This window comes from Culex pipiens, chromosome 3 (assembly GCF_016801865.2).
Source record: "Culex pipiens pallens isolate TS chromosome 3, TS_CPP_V2, whole genome shotgun sequence".
Classification (NCBI taxonomy): Eukaryota; Metazoa; Arthropoda; class Insecta; order Diptera; family Culicidae; genus Culex; species Culex pipiens.
The window spans coordinates 31370291-31391741 of NC_068939.1; the positions used below are offsets into that span (position 1 = coordinate 31370291).

At 32.4% G+C, this 21451-nt stretch overlaps 1 protein-coding gene across 9 annotated transcripts in view; it reads right to left on the minus strand.

Moving 5' to 3' along the window:
• Nucleotides 1-21451, minus strand: part of LOC120422320 (diuretic hormone receptor-like) — a 185981-nt gene that overhangs the window by 92551 nt on the left and 71979 nt on the right. For 8 of the 9 annotated variants that reach the window (XR_008212426.1, XR_008212427.1, XM_039585710.2 and 5 more), the window contains 4 exons: nucleotides 12807-13127; nucleotides 7424-7547; nucleotides 2972-3155; nucleotides 2803-2896 (listed from right to left, as the gene is read on the minus strand). Coding sequence is in view for 7 of the 9 variants with exons in the window: in XM_039585710.2 (XP_039441644.1) it covers nucleotides 2803-2896; nucleotides 2972-3084 (207 nt within the window). In the remaining 2 variants the exon portion in view is untranslated. Of the gene's footprint in view, nucleotides 1-2802; nucleotides 2897-2971; nucleotides 3156-7423; nucleotides 7548-12806; nucleotides 13128-13512; nucleotides 13528-21451 lie in introns of those variants that run through there. The other variant, XM_052709811.1, reaches the window with a different exon arrangement.

Consider the following 21451-nt stretch of genomic DNA (forward strand, 5'->3'; position numbering starts at 1 on the left):
AAAATTACTAAAAAATTAAAATCGATCGTTAAATTTATATGATAAATTGAATAATGATTTTTGGTATTTTTAATCAAACACAGCATTTTTCCGCTTTTTAACAATTTTTGAATTATGGTACCCCATATCAGAACATCGGTGCAACACTTAAAAAAAACGATGAATTCGTGAATTTATTGATATCTTGAAAACAAATTGACAGTGACATGACTGTTTCAACGTAGTAAGCATTTTGTGTTTCTTTTTGTTTCAAGCAATCAAAAGTTGAGCTAAATTTAGTATTTTTCAAAGTTTATGTCGCCCCCCCCTTCAAAATTGGTCCGAAAAATCAGGTGCAAAAAAAAATTTTCAAAAAAATATCAAAATTTCAATGGAAATTGAAGTCTAATCAACTGAGAACAATCTAAATCGCCTTTGTCTGCATTGCATGTTTGACTCGTTTAAAAATATTTTGAACTATTATGAAATTACAATGTACAGCACCGCAAAAACTTTTTTTTCTCGCAAAAATAAATTTTTCGTCAGTATTTAGGAATTTTGGAAATCAATGATTGCAAAACAACTGGACAGTAGGGTGCCCAGAATATGGGACTTTTTCTCAAAACCTCGCTCCACAAGCTGAATATTGTTCCTTGACCTATTTTAGGACTCTGGGCCAAAAATGAGCAAAATCGGTCAACATTTGCCCATTGATACTCGAAGGTGAAGTTTGTATGGGAAAAATTTAAAAAATGTATGGAAAATCTAACTTTCTTATGGTTTGGTCTCGACGTCGCGCTACTTCCATCCAAATATTCTCAAAGTGAGATTCTTATTGAAAATTTTATGCTCTACAACTTTGTAGAACATACAAAAGCTGTAAAACTTGATCCTGAAAAGTTATTAGCGATTTAAAAAAGTCATTTTTGTATGAAAAACATTTTTTTCACCAACTTTAGGCTCGGGTATCAATGGGTTAATCTCAACCAATTTCGCTCAAAATTTACACAGATGCTTAAAATAACCCAAAAAACTGTTTTCCGCTTGTGGAGCAGGGGGTCATTTTTTCTGGGCACCCTACTGGACAGGTGTATGGTGCATTTCAAAACGCTTTTTTTCATTCAAATGCTGACACCGTGGCCTATAATTTCAATTTTCTAACTTTTTTTTATTTTTTTGCCCCCCCCCCCCCCCCCTCGACTTTGATCAGAGTCGAGGGACATAAACTTCAAAAAATATTTGCAACGGCCTAATGGATTTATAATTTGTTATCTCTTATTTAAGTTAAAATATCGATTTTTGCTTATTAAATAAATTGAACTTATTTTATTTTTTTATTTGTAAAGATCGATTATTTTTATACTATATCTAATAGATTACAATAGGTTAAAAAATTACAATTTGCAGTCGTAACTTAAACATTTTGATGCTGTCCAAAGCAAGTCAATAATTTTTGATTTTTCCGGTTCTACCTCATTCGCCAGAATTTCATTCCCCAGAAATCTATTCGCTTGAAAAGAGTATTCTTCAGATTCCCATTTCTCTGAATGACCACAAAATAAAACATTCCCCAGAACGAACCACTTCCCACAAATGTTTATTGCTGTTGTTAAACCAAAAGAAAGGGATTTTTTTACGAGAAAAATTAAACTTAACAGATTTACCCTTCTTTTTATAAGATTTGATGATTTCAAAATAATGGGTAGATTTTCAACAACAGAAGAGAATTACGAGATTCTATTTGATATTTTTCATAAAGTCATATCCAGTAAATTATCATCAGTTTTCCTGAAAAAAAATTTTAACCAATAAAAACAAAACATTGGCAAAAAATAAACTTTTAAATTCTATGAAAATTTGGGGTTAAATGATTTGACTTGTTTAATGTAACTATGTCACTTTTTTTAAATGAAATTTTTCAGGAGTTAACTTTGGCACTTTTTTATCATCATGTACAATATTGTTTAAGTCAAAATAACTATTCAAAAGTTGATGAAACAATTTTGTAGCAAAAGATGTCAAAAATCGGAAAAGTGACTGGAAAAATATATTTAATATTTAATATATTTAAAACACTGTTGAGACAAAAGATTAATGTAAATAAAATTGTAAAAAATAAAAGAAGAAAAACATATAACAAGAGAAGTAATTTTTGTTTCGAAAGACAAAGGTTGCAAAAACCAAAAACTGCTTAAACAGGAAAAAAAAAATCCTACAAAAAATTTTCAAAATAAACTCAAGCAAAACAACACAAAAATTAACCCTCTAATGCCCATTTTTTTACGAAGATTTTAATTTTCCCGTGTTTAGGAGGTCATTTTGTTTCATTTTTAGTATTTTTATTTGCATTTATCATGTTTGTTGTTTTTTTTTGCTTATTTTTACATATTCTGCTACAGAACGATATCATTGTCATTTAAATTGTAGGAAAATGCGTTGAAGCATAGTCTGGGACATTACAAAAATCACTGCATACTTATTTTTACTAAACATATTGGAAAAGTTAGTGAAAAAAAATTGACCCCAGAAAAAATGACATTTTTAAAAACATTGACAAAGCCACATAAAACAAGTGAAACTTTCAATCCTAAAATTTTCATGAATTTTATGAGTTCATCTTTCCAAAGCTTTATAACATCAAAAAATGGTTGGAAAATGATTTTTGGCGAGACAGGGTTGGGTTGTAGAGGGTTAACTTCCTTTTTATCTTGAAATCAGACAAAAATGGACAAAAAAGATCAGTTTGCTTGAAGGGTACAATGTTGAACTCCCAAACCGAAATATGTTTTGACTGTGGCCAAATGGCCACGTGGTGTCACTCACCTGCTGCGTCAGAATGACCATCCACATCAGGGCGGACAGAATGTAGGTGATGAACAGATTCGCATGGATCGTGTTACGCAGGCAACGTAAATCTCTGCAAAAGAAATAAAAATCGAGTTGAACAGTTAGGGATGTTCAAATTTCCTTTTTTTTATAAAACAAATATTACTTGAAGTAGACGAAAACTATCACAGCGAGGCTGAGCGCGATTAGGCTGATGATGTACCCGGAGTAGTAGATGATCGACGTGATCTCGACGATGTCCGGCGGTGGGTCGGTCATGTGGTGACAGGCCGTGTAGTGGCTGTAGTTGTCCCACTTGCCGTTGGGGTGGCAGTAGCGGGTGGCGTTTTCTGCGTGGTACGAGAGGAAGAAAAATAAAATTTAAAATAATTGGAGGTTGCCCCCGGTTGAGAGTGGAGTAATTAATTTTCTCCGATGATTTTTTTTTCACAGAATTTTTCCATTAAATTGGGAGATTTTTTATCGCAAGCGATTTTTTCACTCTTCTGTTAACACTTTTACCTGTCAATTAATCGGAGACCCAGAATGGCAATAATTGTATGTGCAACACATGAATAGCGATGCCATCAATTATTAATTATTATTTTTTGGAAGCGTGTCATAATTTGATTAAAAGCTTTGGAATCTGAATTCTTGCGAATTCAAACTGAAATGTTGTGAAATCGAATTTTTAAACGCTTTTTTTTTATAGTTTTGTTTCTGATTCCCAATTGATCTTTGAATTCAGTTTTCTGTAAACAATTTTTTTTTGTTGTAAATACAATTTTTGAAAACTCTGCAAAGAAAATAAACCTACTCGTTTCAAAACTTAAAGCCATCCTTATTCTCTACAGTCATCGCGGTAATTGAAACCCCAAGGCTGCAAAAATAACTGTCACACGTCGCAACCCCCTCCAGCTAAGCAGTCACACGTGCTTTTGTAGGTTATAAAAAAGCACACTCGTTTTCCCTCTCTGCTATTCTACCGCCGTCCAACCAGTTCACTCTGATTGTTTTCATAAGGTCATCTCCCCACGGGAAGCTTTAAGCCATTACTCAGTGAGAAAATGAGCACGCTCGCGTGAATTGTCCGAGTTGGCGGAAATAATGATGTGATCTTTTTGTTCGACTGGTTCAATAAACATAACTTGAAATACAATAAAAAGTATGGATGAAACAGATTTACTGCAAAATTTCTTTTTTAGATATATTTTACCTTTTCTGAAAATAATCAATGAATCGCGCGAAAAAAAATAAACTTTGAAAAATATTTGCAACGGCCTAACTTGGCCATGGCTCAAAAGATGCCATAAAAAAAGGTGTTAGTTTTTGCGCAATTTTAATTTTGGTATAACATTTGTAAAATGAAGCAATGAATTTACTTGTCGAGTTCTTCTTGTATTAATCATTTTTCGAATTTCCATTGGAATAAAGATATTGTATTTTGGTTTTGTGTGACTTTGACATTGTTTTGATAAATATATTTTTTAGGAGTCAACTTTGGCATTTTTTGACTAATATCTTTGATTTTGTAATTCGAAATAAGTCTACACTAATTTTTGTCCTATTCTTGACTATGTTTTACGCGTATTATTGTTAGTAATTTTATTAAAAAATAAATAAAATAAAAACAATTAATAAAAATATGAAATACAGTAAATAAACAAATGATATTGAATAAATGAAGTAATACAAATAAAAAACTAAAAAAGTTCAATTCAACAAAAAGTAAATGTTTGAAAATGCAAAGTGTATGGTATTGATGAGAACTATTTAGAAAAAAATATTTTTACGGAAATTTTTTACCATTTTTCTAATTAGGCCGTTGCAATATTTTTCAAAGTTTATGTCGCCCCCCCCCCTTCAAAATTGGTCCGAAAAATCAGGGGGCAAAAAAATATTTTTTCAAAAAAATATCAAAATTTCAATGGAAATAGAAGTCTAATCAACTGAGAACAATCTAAAATGCCTTTTTCTGCATTGATAATCATATTTAACATGTTTGGACTCGTTTGAAAATATTTTGAACTTTTATGAAATTACAATGTACAGCACCGCAAAAACTTTTTTTTCTCGCAAAAATAAAATTTTCGTCAGTACTTAGAAATTTTGGAAATCAATGATTGCAAAACAACTGGACAGGTGTATGATGCAATTTAAAACACTTTTTTCATTCAAATGTTGACACCGTAGCCTGTAATTTCAATTTTTAACTTTTATTATTTTTTTTGCCCCCCCCCCCCTCGACTTTAATCAGAGTCGAGGGACATAAACTTAAAAAAATATTTGCAACGGCCTTATTTTGTTACAGAAATTTAATTTCCCAAAATTTATTTTTTTAATTTCTTTATATTTTCATGTTTTAGGGAAAAAACCGCAACTTTTGAGATAGGGGAAAAAAATCAATAATACGCCTATTTTAAATGATAGTTTTGTTTATAAAATTATCAAAATATTTTTTTCGAAAAAGATCATAAAATTTCACAAATGTTTCATTTTTCAACATTGAAATTAGACCATTAGTTGACCATTAGGATGAGATTTAAAATACTTAAATTTTTCTTGTTTCTTTTTTATTTGCTATATTTCAGCAAACAGAGGTCCAATTTTCAATTTCTCTAAGGCAATTTTATTGGACATTTCCTGAACTTTTCGAAAAAAAATATTTTCAGAAATGGACAATCATGGACACTACTTAATAAAAATCGAAAAACGGCTATTTTGCAGATCAAATTTAACTTTAAGTGGCTATATTTTGTAAAACGGCTGAGCCACATATTTTATTTTAAAGAAATCTTTTTTGTTTTGTATATGAATTGGCAGTTTCAATTCATAAATTTATCAACATTTCATTTTTTTCAATTTAAAAAAATAAAAAATGCTTTCTTAATATCTTCTTGGAACATTTCATATTTGTATTTAAAATGTGTTTTCAGGAACTTTTTTTTTTAATTTCATTGCAAATAAAAAAACTTTTCCTGGCAACACATTTTTAAAACAAATATGAAATGTTCCAAGAAGATATTAAACAACATTTTTTGTATTTTAAAATTGAAAAATAGTTAGAGCATTAATCATTTAAGAGATTTAAAAACATACTGATATGAGCTGTATATTTTTATGCTCATACTTAACTTAAGAATTTGGCTGATTTACATGTATAATTTTCTTTAAAAAATGTGAGAATAAAAAAATACTGTTGCTAGAGTAAATAACTCTGATATCAAATCTTTTTTGTAGTTTAGGAGTGATTTTCATGATCAATCAAAGTGTTTTTGCAAAAAAAAAAAAAAAAAAAAATGATATTTAAAATTATTGAATGACGATTTTTTTTGCAAATATTTTGAAATAGTTAAGAAAAACTTTCAGTAAACGGGCAGAGATGATTTTTTCATTGTGGTTTGGTTGAGCGTTTTAGCAGAATGCATTAACCAATCCACGTTTTTTCAACTTCTCATATCATTTCAGCAAACATTTTGTAGACTGAAATTACTATAGAAAATATTACAATTTTATATAACAACATTAGAAATCACCCAATAACTTCCATCCATTCGGACCACCACAGCGCGCTCGCCATGCAATTAAAATTTCCACCAAACGACGACTACGACGGTCTCTACTGATTAAAATAGTGCATCACGGCAGCACTGGCAAGTGGAAGCTTCCGGATTTCCCCGAAAATGATACCGGGCAGGAGCCTCATCGGGCACGAAAATAACATGAAGAAATACGAGTAGTAGCGTAATTTAATTTCACGACTGCATTTATTAACCATAATTACACTTTTTTCCCCAACTTGCCCTGGTGCTGTCAGCGGGAAACGACGTGAAATTAGTGAAGCAAAAAAGGAGGAAATTTGGTTGTATGAAAAATAATAGCATTACGAGAAGAGAGGTTAAAATGAGGTGGATTAATTGTTAAAGTTGATTGAATAAGTTGTTTTCAACAAACATTGATATTAATTCTCTTGAAAGTTTGTCTGTGCAACTTTTTAAATCTGTTTGATGTGGGTAGCAAATTGCATCAATCAAAGCCGTAAGTGTTTCCTAACAATTTTAAAACTGTTCTCTCTACAAGCATCTAACTAAAATCCTTCCCAAATAACTAAAACAAAAGCTCAAAAGTTTTCCTGCGAGTTTGCCTCCGCCATTTCCGCTGCAATTGACAGTATCTCGTGGGGATCAGAAATTTTCGCATTGTTCTGTTCGGCCAAAAAGCACTAGCTAGCTTTTTATCAGGCCACGTGGAGACACCAGTGTTGCCGCACAAACTAACTGTCACTTTAGTGGGAAACCACACCAGGCGAGGGTAGGAAAATTGCTAGCATTGAATTTTAAATTTTTCAAGTGCCACAAAATGGAAAAGTTTCCATTCTCTTTCCCCACTGCACAACTGGGGAAGCTTTATCCGGCTAATTTTGACTTCGTTTCCGGATTTTTTGGAGAAATGTTTTTCAATTGAATGGGAAAGTTTCTTTTTTGTGTGGTGCGCTCTCTCACACGGGGAACATAAATTCCGAGCATGGCGGGAAAGTTTCAGGTTTCAATTTGCGCAGGAAATAATTGCTCTTCTGTTGGAGGAGGGAACAAAAAAATAATAATGGAAACCCACTTACGCGAATGGTCATAAATGACGCCGTTGTACTCTTTGAAGCACGGAAGCACGGCCCACGCACCGGATTCCGTCTTGGGCCAGCACAGGATCCGGTCAAAGTCGATCGGGCAGCCATCGAATGGAGTCTGTGGAGAGAAATGGATATTTGTTTCGTTCAAAAAGAAAGAAAATTAGATGAACTTGTGACATTTTTGTTTGTCGGCAATTTTTTTACAGTTATTTTAAAGATATTTCACAGACAAACAAGAAAGCGATTCTCAACGAAAATTAAAAACATTTTTTTAAGGACTTAGTTGAAATGGGCAAAAACATTTAATACACATTTGTGCTATTACTTTAAAAAATGGCTCATGGTTAAAAAATAGCCTTTATGGTACAAATTCGACAAAATGTTTAAATTATGTTTTCACGGAGCTTTTATGTTGATAATTTAGTTTTTCGGCTTTTTCTTAGATTTTGTCCTTGGTATTGATCCAATTGTTTTTCAAAATGGTTATGGTATCGACCCTAAACTGAGATATTCATGTAGTATAAGCAGCCTTGCAAAAGTATTTTGGAAAAATTGAGAAATTCAAACATCTTTTTTTTCTTAAAAATGGGTTTTTCTCAGTGTCACTTAACTGCTCAAACAATAGTTTCCAAGCTATACTCAGTTGAAAAGGAAGAATAATTAGATGCCAACGAGAAAAAATAATGCAGCAAAAAAAAAAAAAGCTTTAAATTTAAACTTTTGTGATTTTTTTTTTGCTTTTTTTCATTTTAGAATGAAGCTTAAAACATAAAATGAACTCAAAAACACTTACAGTGCCATCCCGTTTTTTGGCAACAATTTCTTCAACTATTCCCGATTTTGGCAACACCCAAATTAATTTAATATTTTTGGATTCGAAATATTTTTAAATCATTAATTAGTTTTTTCAAAACTAAAAAAAATCAATGGTAATGCAAGTTAGCAACTCTCTACGAAATCGGCCGATTTGGACCATTTTTATTTTTTGTATTTTTTGATTTGGCTCAAACTTTGTGGGGGCCTTCCCTATGACCAAATAAGCTATTTTGTGTCATTGGTTCACCCATACAAGTCTCCATACAATTTTGGCAGCTGTCCATACAAAAATGGTATGTAAATATTCAAACAGCTGTAACTTTTGAGTGAATTTTCTGATCAATTTGGTGTCTTCGGCAAAGTTGTAGGTATTGTTGAGGACTATTGAGAAAAAAATAGGTACACGGAAATTTTTTTTGCAGATTTTTTAATCAACTTTTTTTCACTAAAACTCAATTTCCCAAAATACGTATTTTTTGATTTTCGAGATTTTTTTATATGTTTTAGGGGACAAAAATCCGCAACTTTTGAGCCATAGAGAAACATGGTCAAAAAATCTGCCGCCGAGTTATGAATTTTTGAAAAAATAGTGATTTTTGGAAAAAATCGAAGTTTTATGCAAAAACAAATTTGACGTTATTTTTTAATGCAAAATTGAATTTGCAATCGAAAAGTACTTTACAGAATTTTTGATAAAGGGCTCCGTTTTCAAGATATAGCCACCGAAAGTTTGATTTTAGCGAAATATTTGCAGTTTTTCGATTTTTAAAAATAGTGACCATGAGTGACCATTTCTCAAAATATTTTTTATGAAAAGTTCAGAAAATTTGCTATAAAATTGTCTAAGAGACATTGAAGATTGGACCTCGGGTTGCTGAGATAGAGCCGCTTTAAGAAAAAGAAACACGAAAATTGAAGTGTTCTAAATCTCACCAAAACAACCTACCATTTTCTAATGACGATATCTCAGCAACTAATTGTCTGATTTTCAATGTTAATACATGAAACATTCGTGAAATTTTCCGATCTTTTCGAAAAAAATATTTAAAGAAAATTTAAATCAAGACTAGCATTTTAAAAAGGCCAAACATTGAATATTACGCCAATTTAAAATGCAAGTCTTGATTTAAAAATTTTCAAAATATTTTTTTCAAAAAGATCGAAAAATTTCACGAATGTTTCATGTACCGTAAACCGGGGTGACTTTGATAGAATTTCAATTTATTTTTGGAATATTTCCCAACTGGAAAGGTTTTTCTCAAGATTATTATTTTTAAAACATGTGCTGGGGTAGGCCACACAAAGTCCATGCACTATTTCTGAAAAAAGTATTTTTTCTATAATGTTTAGATAAATAGTTACGTTAAAAATTCTCATTTTAAATTGCGGGGTGACTTTGATAGTCATAGTTTTTCTTGTTAAAATCAGATTAAAGGTGTTCAAACTTTATTTTTACATTAAATGTACCATGACTAAGGTTGCTGATAAAGTTCTCAAGAAAAAAAATCAATGTTTCTATTTAGTTAACTAAGTTTTTAAGCTTTTTAACAAAATACATATAAATTTTAGGTAAAATAGTTAAAAAGTCGGATTTTTGTCTAAAATTTGTTAAATCTAGAGTTTTTCGTAAAATTATCGATTTATTTTACATTTTAAACTGAATTCGAAGCACGAATCACACACACTTAGATTTTTATGCCGAACTTCGGCAAAATTTTGCCGAAATCAGAACAACTTATCGCTCGGCAGAAATATATGCCGAATCTCGGCAAAATGGGAGTCATTCTACCGAATTCTCGGCGAAAAATGACAGTTAATATGCCGAAGTTCGGCATTTTTCTGCCGAAAAAATCAGTCGTTCTGTTTTCGGCAGAATTCTGCCGAGCTCGAAAATAAAAAATGACTGTGCAAGTTTTCACATTTTATATGAAATTTGTTCTACTGAAATTGTCTATAAATTTGAAGTTTTTTTTTAAATTATGTTTCAAAAACACATATTATTCAATATTTACAAAATAATTTTACCTTCTCTTAGTGCCAAATTGTCCAAAGATTCCGAAAATGCATTCTATTTTCCGATTCAAAATCATGTTCATTGAGAAAATCATGACACTTTGAGAAGTTTGAAATAATGCCTTTCATCATCATTTTCTTAAAATAATTAAGTAACTTTTTAAACTTTTCAAAATGTTATGAAAAGTTCTTCTTGAGATACTTTGAGTACTTCTCTACCATGGTCAGTATGATTCCAAACCATTCCATACGTATTTAATTTGTACTCTTCATTTTGCGGAAAAATCTCAAACCTATCAAAGTCACCCCGGCTATCAAAGTCACCCCGTTTTACGGTATTAACATTGAAAATCGGATAATTAGTTGCTGAGATATCGTCATTAGAAAATGGTAGGTTGTTTTGGTGAGATTTAGAAAATTTCAATTTTCGTGTTTCTTTTTCTTAAAGCGGCTCTATCTCAGCAACCCGAGGTCCAATCTTCAATGTCTCTTAGACAATTTTATAGAAAATTTTCTGAACCTATCAAAAAAAATATTTTGAGAAATGGTCACTCATGGTCACTATTTTTAAAAATCGAAAAACTGCAAATATTTCGCTAAAATCAAACTTTCGGTGGCTATATCTTGAAAACGGAGCCCTTTATCAAAAATTCTGTAAAGTACTTTTCGATTGCAAATTCAATTTTGCATTAAAAAATAACGTCAAATTTGTTTTTGCATAAAACTTCGATTTTTTCCAAAAATCACTATTTTTTCAAAAATTCATAACTCGGCGGCAGATTTTTTGACCATGTTTCTCTATGGCTCAAAAGTTGCGGACTTTTGTCCCCTAAAACATATCAAAAAATCTCGAAAATCAAAAAATACGTTTTTTTGGGAAATTGAGTTTTAGTGAAAAAAAAGTTGATTAAAAAATCTGCAAAAAATTTTTCCGTGTACCTATTTTTTTCTCAGTAGTCCTCAACAATACCTACAACTTTGCCGAAGACACCAAATTGATCAGAAAATTCACTCAAAAGTTACAGCTGTTTGAATATTTACATACCATTTTTGTATGGACAGCAGTCAAGATTGTATGGAGACTTGTATGGGTAAACCAATGACACAAAATAGCTTATTTGGTCATAGGGAAGGCCCCCACAATGTTTGAGCCAAATCAAAAAATACAAATAAAATCCATTTCCGGTTTTGGTAGAGAATTGCTCAAGTGCAATCAGCAAAAATCAATTTGAATTGCACTATGTTTGGGTTCATTCTAAAATCACTTGAATTTTTGAAAAAAATCGATGTAAAGAAACGCAAAAACTTTTTTTTCTTACAATTTTTTGAAAATTAATGATTGCAAAACAACTATATATATAAAAACGCTCATTTTTTCATGTAAATTGTTAATTTTTACCTTCAAATTATAACATACAACATATAACATCTTATTTTATTTTATCAAATTTGTTGTAACCATTTTTTCTATATTTTCAAAAAAAAAACAAATTTTTCAATAATTCATCACTCACAGTTTCAGATAAGGCACCATTCCATTCTCAATCAAAAATGATGCCTGTTTTGTTCCTTGAAAAAAAAAAAAATGAAAAAAGAAAATCAAAAAAAAATTTAATAAGGGAATTTAATATTTAATATAAGCATTAAATTTTCAATAAGAATCTCACGTTTGGGAATATTTGGATGGAAGTAGCGCACCGTGCAGACAATTGTAAGAAAATTGAGTTTTCCATAAATTTTATCGATTTTTCCCATACAAACTTCACCGTTGAGTATCAATGGGTAAATGTTGACCGATTTTGCTCACATTTGGCCCAGAGTCCTAAAATAGCCCAAGGAACAATATTCAGCTTGTGGAGCAAGGTTTTGAGGAAAAGTCCCATATTCTGGGCACCCTAATGATCAGCCACAAAAATTTATAGAGACTTACATAATTAAAAATCAAGAAAAAATCCTAATTCTAGAGAATTGCTCATAATGGTTAAATATTTTCAACTTTTGAATATTGTAAAGATTTATATTGAATATATTATTTTCTAAAATTCAAAAAATTTCGAAAAGTTGTACAATTTTAAATTGAAAGACCAATAGTTGCAATTTAACAACAATTTGACAAGGCAATTTTCCATTTGAATGGCTTATTAGTCGTTTTGTTTTTTTATCGGTAGCCACAACATATCACTAATTTAATAAAACTTGAGTGTCAAAGATGCACACATTTTGGAGCAAAAATCTCGATTTTTCCAATAGCCGTTGTCTTAATACTGGACAGATAATTAGGTTAATTTTTGGCCAAATTTTCGATTTTTCATGCCAAAAATTATTTTTTTCTAGAATGGTCAAATTGGTTGATTCTCAAAGCTGTTTAAAACTTTAAACACTCATTCTAGGAAAAATATGATTCAAATTTGAAGTGATGTATTTGCAAAATAGAAATAATTAAAATAGCCGTCTGTTTGTCTGTGACTATCTATTGCTGATATTTGTATGTAAGTTAGATTTTTTTAAACTTAGGTTCAAATGAAAACAGAAATCAGTAACTTACCGCGGCCTCCAAATCTAGCTGGGCCTCCAGCAGACATTTAAACTCGGTGCTGTTGACGTACGAGTCGAGGTCGGAGTCCGGCGGGAAGGAGCTAAATTCCTCGACGTCCGCCACTATGACCCGCTACGCTGGCAACACTGCCCGCACGAACTGTTGGCCTCTTTCTTCTTTTTTTATGCCTTCTCCTCGACACGCTCTCCACTCAGGAACAAGTTTTGTTAGCCGGTTAGTTGTTCGAAACAATGTTGTGCTTTCACCGTGTTTTCCCGTGCCTAATTACCACCGCAAGCAATGAGACAATTTTCCGTCCATTTTCCCCTGCTGTTAAAAATGAGAAAAAGTTGGTCGTTGTGTCGCGAAAGAAAAGTCCCGGTGACCCGGAAAATATTTTCATGAAATTATCCTGTTAGCTTTGCTTGGGAATTTTTCTGCAAGAAGGGGGGGGGGAGGGACTTGCGAAATGAAAAACTATTGCACATTTTTCCAGTTCTTTGCGCACTTTGAAGCCGGCGACGAAAAAAAGAATAGTAAAGAAAAAGCCCAAAAGCGCTTTCCAGTTTTGGGAGAAATTTATGCTCCACTTTTTGTCGCCGGAAAGGCTTAAGGGGGAGGCGAAAAAAGCAAAGGAAAATAAGATTTTTCACCACTTTTAAACACGGTCAGTGTGGTGAAGGCAGCAAAAAAGAAGAACGAACGAAAAATATACATGTTTATTGCTTTCTCACAAGAATGCATTCTTTCATTCATTTTTTTGTGAATGACATAAAAACGGGTTTGCATCTCTTGTGGGTTGCACATTTAAAATTTAAGATTTGCATCCGGTGGTTCCGTCATTTGTATGGGTTAGTTGAGGATTTTTTAGTTTTTTTTGGTGAAAACGTGAAATTCTGGAATGAAAGAGAGAGAAAAAAGATTATGAGCCAAAAGAAGTTTTTTTTTGAAGTCTAGACGAAACGAGATATGTAATTTTTTACAGATTATCATAATTTGCCAACATTGATAATTTTGCTTTAAATTAGGCTTAAAGCATCAACGTTTGATTTATTGTAAACTTTATTTCATTTGTACTATCCCAGCAGACATACTCTAAATTTACTCGAAACCACAGGGTCATTGCGTGATTATTAAACTTAAAAATCAACTATAAAGTTGACATTTTTTAGATTTTTCGGTAACCCTAGCTTAAAACTTACTCTATTCTAAGCTAGTTTAACAAACAAAAAAATCAAGTTCAAATTCAATATCCAACTTTTATATAATAAAAAGCTAAAATCAATTAAGCATTATTTGATTCTCCAAACTCCATTTTCCACCTCCAAACAAATGTAACTTAGCCAATGTATTAAAACTGTATTTTTTAGGGGTTAGTATGCAGTAATTTTTGTAGTGTCTCAGACTATGCCTCTACGCATTTTATGTTTACAATTTAAATGATAATGTTGCCATTCTAGAGCAACAAAAAAAAAAAAACAACCAATAAATGGAAAAATTGCTGTAAAAACATGAAAAAAATAGATAGGCAAAATGTAATTATATTTGGATGTAGTATAGGCCAAATACTACCAAAAGCAAAGATAAACTATACAAGTTAATTGCAAATTAAAACCCTAAAAATAAAACAAGAAAAACATAAAACAAGAGAAGTTAAGTTTTTCGTAGAACAAAAGTTGCTCATAATGACCTCCTCAACACAGCAAAAATAAAAATTTTGAAAAAAAATGGGCAGAAGCGGGTTAACAAATATACGAAAAGTTTCGAAAATTTTATCTCAGCAAAAGATTTTCTGATCGATTGGTGTCTTCGGCAAAAAATACACCTTTAATTTTTTTACAATTTTTGCATTTTTTTCCTTAATTTTTTTTCAATAAATCATATCTCCGCGCCATTTCATCCGATTTTAGCTGTCTTAGACGCAAAAAAGTTGATTAGTTTGGCTATTTAAGAAAAATAGTAAGAAGTTTCAAAAATCTAGCTTAACATATGAAAAGGTCGTATGAAAACTTAAAATGCTGTTTTGAAGGTCTCGGGACCAAAGAGCCTATGTCTGAAAATATTTTTATCGGATTCCTCGGAAAATTTCACATAACATATCAAAAAATGGTGAAGTTATGTTTTCGATACTCTGAGATACGAATTTTTGAAAATAAAAACTGAGTTTTTCGACGCGCCACGCGCAAAAATGGGAAAATGACGAAAACGGGAAAAAATCGACTTTTTTCACTAAAACTGCGATAACTTGAAAATTTCAGCGATGACCTATACATGTAAGGGTACCAAAAGTTGCGTATTTCAATTACGAAAATTTTGGTACCCTAACATGTATAGGTCATCGCTGAAATTTTTAAGTTATCGCCGTTTTAGTGAAAAAAGTCGATTTTTTCCCGTTTTCGTCATTTTCCCATTTTTGCGCGTGGCGCGTCGAAAAACCCAGTTTTTATCTTCAAAAAATCGTATCTCAGAGTATCGAAAACATAACTTTACCACTTTTTGATATGTTATGTGAAACTTCCGAGGAATCCGATAAAAATATTTTCAGACATTCTTTGGTCCCGAGACCTTCAAAACAGCATATTAAGTTTTCATACGACCTTTTCAAATATTAAGCTAGATTTTTGAAACTTCTTACTATTTTTCCTAAATAGTCAAACTAATCACCTTTCTTTTGCATCTAAGACAGCTAAAATCGGATGAAATGGCGCGGAGATATGATTTTTTGAAAAAAGTGGTTTTTGCGAAAATCGACGAAAATTGCCATTTTTCGGACCACCCTAACACGGCGTAGGTCACCCTAATGGCCAAACAAAAAAATACGGGTCTAATTATTTCGGCCAAGGAACCCCCAGAAAAATTTTGAGCCCGATCAGAGAACTTTTTTTCGAATCATGGGGAATTGCTGTAGAGCTACTCCAGTAGCTCCAAAATAGGTACACCAGTAATATGAATTTTTAAAGTTTATTTTGTAATGTGCTGGCACTGGCCAGCAGTGAAGTTATGGGAAAAATATTGTTTGTATTAGATTTGGCTGATGCTGATACAGATTTTGTTTGTATGTCCAAAATAGGTACATCTACCCTATGATTTAAGAAAGTAAATTTAGAATGTTTTAAAAATACTTTTGATTCTTTAAAATTATTTTTTCGATGTAAAATTGAATCTTCAATCTTTTTACAAACTTTTGTTGAGATAACAACCAAATTAATACGGAGACTTGTATAAAAAACGTTACTTGATCCACCTTTCGGTGGTTGATGCTTTCCTCTCATTTATAGAGTGATTCTAACCCCCTTAAGTGTCCACATGGTTTATGGATCGCCCCTTCCGTGATCGCAACACCGAGGAGGTTCTAATAAAAATAGGTGATGAGTAAAACAAAAAAATAGATTGCCTACAGACTTTATGTCAAAATTGTACAAACACCGCCGTGGGGAAATAGATTGAGGTTATGTAAATTCAGAGCATTTTTTTTAATTGCTTATAATTTTAGATAGGTAAGTCAGATCTTGAAAATTCTTAATCCACAAGAAAGGTATTTCAGAACCTTTCTAAAAATATATAATATGGCAGGTTTCCATGCAAAAACCATGCAGCAGTTTTTAAGCATAACTTTTGATGTGCTTTACTAAATCTTATAAATTCCAATAGGAACTTATGGGACCCCAAGACGAATCGAAAGGGGCCAATACGGTCAAATTCGGCTCAGTCAGTGACGAGATATTCCAGTGACATTGATTCGGTACACATGTCTACATACAGCCAAACACATAGACATTCGATCAGCTGGTGATTCTGAGTCGATATGAATAAATGACGGTAGGTTTAGGAGGAGGTCTAATTTCATTTTGTGAGTGATTTATAGCCTTTTCTCAGTAAGGTGAGGAAGGCAAAAATCAATAATGCGAGTTGGCTTACTTGAACACAAGGACTCGATAGTCTAAATTTCACCAAATAAAATAAGAAATATCGTGAAAAAATGGCAAAAAGTTATAAAATTGTTTATAATACATTTGAAATTCCTTTTTTTGCAAACAAAAATCAATTGATGCATTAAAATTTTCACTTTATTCTTTTTTATTGCTCTGTCGGAATTAATTTATGAGAATAAAAAATGCTCTAGTAACAATGGATTAAATTGTATTATGATCAGCTGCAATTTCGCAGTTTGAAAAGGCATACAGGAAATGAAAATAATCACATTTACCTAATTTAAATAACAAAAAAAACAAAGTAAAATTGGAAAACTTTCTGAATTCATAGTACAGTTGCATGTTTCCATCAACATTTTTTATCGTTCGTTTCAGCCATGCTAAGTAAATTAGGTGATGTCAATTTATGCAAAGTGCGATAAACTGACATCCTGTCCACCGTCAATCGTCCACTTGGTCAAACCTAACCTGGAGCTACTACGTGCCCCAAAAGCCTTCCGATCCTTCCTGAACCGAAACATGCCATCTCCATTAATCGATTTATGCAAATCACCACCGGACGAACCCGTGCACATTATCCAGAAGGCGTAATGTCCCTCCCATTAGCCGGATATTTACCGGCGTCGTTTCGGGCCATCAACTGGCATGGTAATCCTCGTACGTTCCGGAAACTCGGCCCGAAATTCTGCGTCCCTCTGTTCTCTGAGTCGGCTCCCGGTGGTGATGGGGTCATACATATTTGCTCAATTTTGGTACGCACTCCACGTGTGGTGCAATTGATATCTGATGGGGAAATGAGGCCTCGTGCGGAAAGCCTCTGCCCAATCGATTGTTACTAGGGTAGGGGAGGTTGTGGTGTGAAGGGACTTCATTACACGCAACAATCTGACTTTTATTGGACAAACCAAAGAAATCTGTTGTCAAAAGCAAACACATTGTACCTGTTCAGCTTAGCTCGTCCCATCTGAGGTAATTTAAAAATTGTAAAAAAAATCTTCACCAAAAACATAAATTTACACGTCGCGTGTTCTGCAAACAAAGCATGCCACGAAAAAAGATCTTCTGACTCGGTTGTCGCCGTTTTTTGGAACTTTGGCCCGCAGGATATTGTGTGTCCGTTGTCCTTCTGTTCTGTTTGCGCGAGGCTAACATCTTTGCACCAAAGGTTATCATCCGCCCGACTTTAGGTGACAACGGCGCGCTTGGACGAAAGGGGAGGCAGGGGATGGTTTACATTATGATTACCTTATGAAAGGGCCTTCCGTTTTGTTTTGTTTGCTTTTCGTCAGCTGAAGTACCCACCCACAACGCTTTTCTTGGGAGTTTTTGATGCAGGTCAGGGTGATACCAAAGGGATTGAGCAGGATTTATTTCTGGTTTATTTCAGCAACCATTGGCATATCAAAAATACAAAAAAAAAACAATTAGATTTTCCCAATTTTGGCAACATGAAATTTAGATAGGTTTTTTATAAGGTAACTTTCGACTTCTAAATTTGCTCCTTATTTCAGAGAATTCTTTTGTTAATTGTAACTCAAATTATATCAGAATTTTACCGAAAACAAAAAAAGTATAATAACGTATTGAGAAAAATAAAACTCTCAGCGAAAAACAAAATCTATGTTATGTGAAATATTTTCAGACATAAACTCTTTGGTTCCGAGACCTTTACAATGGCATTTTAAGTTTTATACGACCGTTTCAAACGTCAAGCAAGACTATTGAAACTTTAAACTGTTTTTTCCCAAAAAAACGAACGAAGTTGACTTTATAGCTTATGGAAAAATACCTCCATTGGGATGATCGGATTAGTTATTAAAATAACAAAAAATAATAACAAAGATTTGTTCGAAGAGTAACTAAAAATGTGATTAGTCTGTTATAACAATAACAACCCAATAACAAAAAATTCATAACGGCGAATAACAAAGCTTGTTATAAATAACATAAAATGTTATTGGTCTAGTATTTTCAAATATCAAAAAATGTTATTCCTAAGTTATTTCCGTCTGCTCGGGAAGTGTATGAAAGTACGGCACAATCGACGAAAAAGGCAATTTTTTTGACCACCCTAACTCGTCGTAGGTCACCCTTATGGACAAACAAAAATATAAGGGTCTAACTTTTTCGGCCAAGGAAAAAAAATGCCTGATCTGAGAACATTTTTTTGAATCGTGCTGTTTTCGTGGAAAATTGAAAAATAACTGAAAATTTTGACAAATTACGAAACTTCTTTAAAAAAAATTAAAATTTTATGTGATAATGATCGATAATTTTTCATAGATATCGAGAGTAAAAGATTGTATTATAAATGAAAAAATAATCAAATAGCTTTGTTATATTTTTGAAAAAATTCAATTCTTTTCCACGATTTGATTATTCATTCATTTCTAAGAAACCTTTTTTAAGAGACAATTTTACATTTTTTTTGTTAGCGATTTGATTATCCAAAGTTTCTAAGAAACCGTTGAATAATCTAAATTTCGGAAAATACTAAAATTTAATGTTTTTTTTTCGAATTAATCGAGAATTTCTCAAAGATTATGAGAGTAATAGAAATTTGCAGGGATTTCCGAAAAATACTGAAATTGTGCCAAAAATATGAAAACTCAATATTTTGGCGAATAGTTTAATTTGGTGAATATTTCGAGTACAGTCCAGACACGATTATCCGAAGCCTTGATTATCCAAAGTTTCGATTATCCAAAGTCCGATTATCCGAAGATTTGTATGGGACTTCGGATAATCGAATCAAGAACAAAAAAAAATGTTTACTTATTTTTTCATTTGAGTTCTACGATCCCATTTTAGGGGGGAATTCTTCTTGATTTTTTACAAAACTTCACAATACTACGCTTTATCATGAGTTTGAAAATTCAAGAAAAACTTGTTAACATTATAAAGGAAAAAAGGATAGTAGATGAGAAAGTAAACATACTCAAAATAGTTCAGACTTGGCTAAACATATTTTATATGGCCGTTGGCTACCCGAGCAGACGGGAATAAGTTGGGAATATTTTTTTTTTGATATTTGAAAATACTAGGCCAATAACATTTTATGTTATTTATAACAAGATTTGTTATTCGCCGTTATGATTTTTTTGTTGTTGGATTGTTATTGTAACAGACAGACAGACAGACTGATCACATTTTTAGTTATTCTTTGAACAAATCTTTGTTATTATTTTTTGTTATTTTAACAACTAATTCGATCATCCCAATAACAGTTGGAACTATTCTTCCATAACAAAAATTGTTATTCCAAAGTTGTTTTGGTCTTCGATCAATATTAGACCAATAACAAATTTTGTTATGATAACATAAACTGTTATTCAACTCTTAAGCAAAAATTGATTTTTCAAGATTTTTTAAGAATCCATAGCACTTTGTGTTATTTTAACAGTATTTGTTATTGAAATGGCATGAATTTAGTTATTACCGTCTTTTCGGGTAGGTACTGTTTTGGGTCACAAACAAAATTAGTAAACAATATAAATAATATTAGATTTAACTATTTTAGCTAGGCCGATGCAAATATTTTTCAAAGTTCATGTCGTCCTCCCTTTAAAACCGGCCCGAAATATCAAGGCTGTTTTTCAAATAACTTCAATGTTTTGATAGAATCAGAAGTTTAATCGACTAAAAACAATTTAAAATGCACTGATATTTTTTTATGATGTTTAGGCTCATAGAAAATATTTTGAAAATTAGTCTGAATTTCGAAGTAAAGCACCGCAAAGATTGTTCGCACGCTAGCCAATGTTGACTGCTTGCTTTTGGGCTGTCAATTGGAATTTTGAATTGCGAATCTTCAGTTTGGTGGAATCTGCGATTGAAAAAGTAAATAAACAGCTACTGGTTGTCTAGTTTTTCGAATTCTTTCTGTCAAAACTGCGGGCTATATCCAAGTTACAGAGCAAGGATAATTACACACTTTTACAACTCTTTGTTCATTAAATTTTTATTTTCATTTTTTTGCTCCACCATGTTGGAGATGAAAAATTGAGCAAACGCATTTGGTGATGCAACAGAAAATCAACCACTCAAAATTCATTAATATGAAAACACAGAACTCTAATTTGATGTTAAAAGTGAGAAAAAAGAATAAAAAAATACTGTTTTTGTATCGATTTCGATTACACGAAGTTGCTATCAATCCTTTGGGATAATCGAACTTCAGAGAATCGAGGCATCGGGTAATCGAGCCTGGACTGTTGGTGTCAGTTTACGATACAAGTTGGAAGTTTTTGACCTTACGATTATGTTTGATGATGTGGAAACCTTGCATTAGATATTCTTAGAAATAACAAGAAAATGAGAAAAAAAAGTGGCCCAACAAGTTACAGATGGATTACGTTACACTTCCATATTGAATTCTAAAAGACCACCCTAGTGCAACACAGTTGCAGGGCAAGCTGCAAACTCGGCAAAAACCAAGCAACTTTTAGCTCGGTACATGCGTGTCGTCCTTGCCAGCCGCCGGGGAGTCAAAGGTTCAACTTCTGCAAACACAGTGGAAACACGTGGTGGGATGGAACCTGCAACCTGCAGCAGTGCTCGCAAAGTTCTTCGGAAAACTCCCTCCCGTGATCCGATCCGGAGCAACTAAGCTGGATTTAGCAGCAGCAGCAGCAGTCGGTGCTGGTTCCGGTTGTGAAGTGAGCAAAAACGAACATCCATCCATACATTAATATTAAGCAAACTTAAGAGCAATCGCAGAGA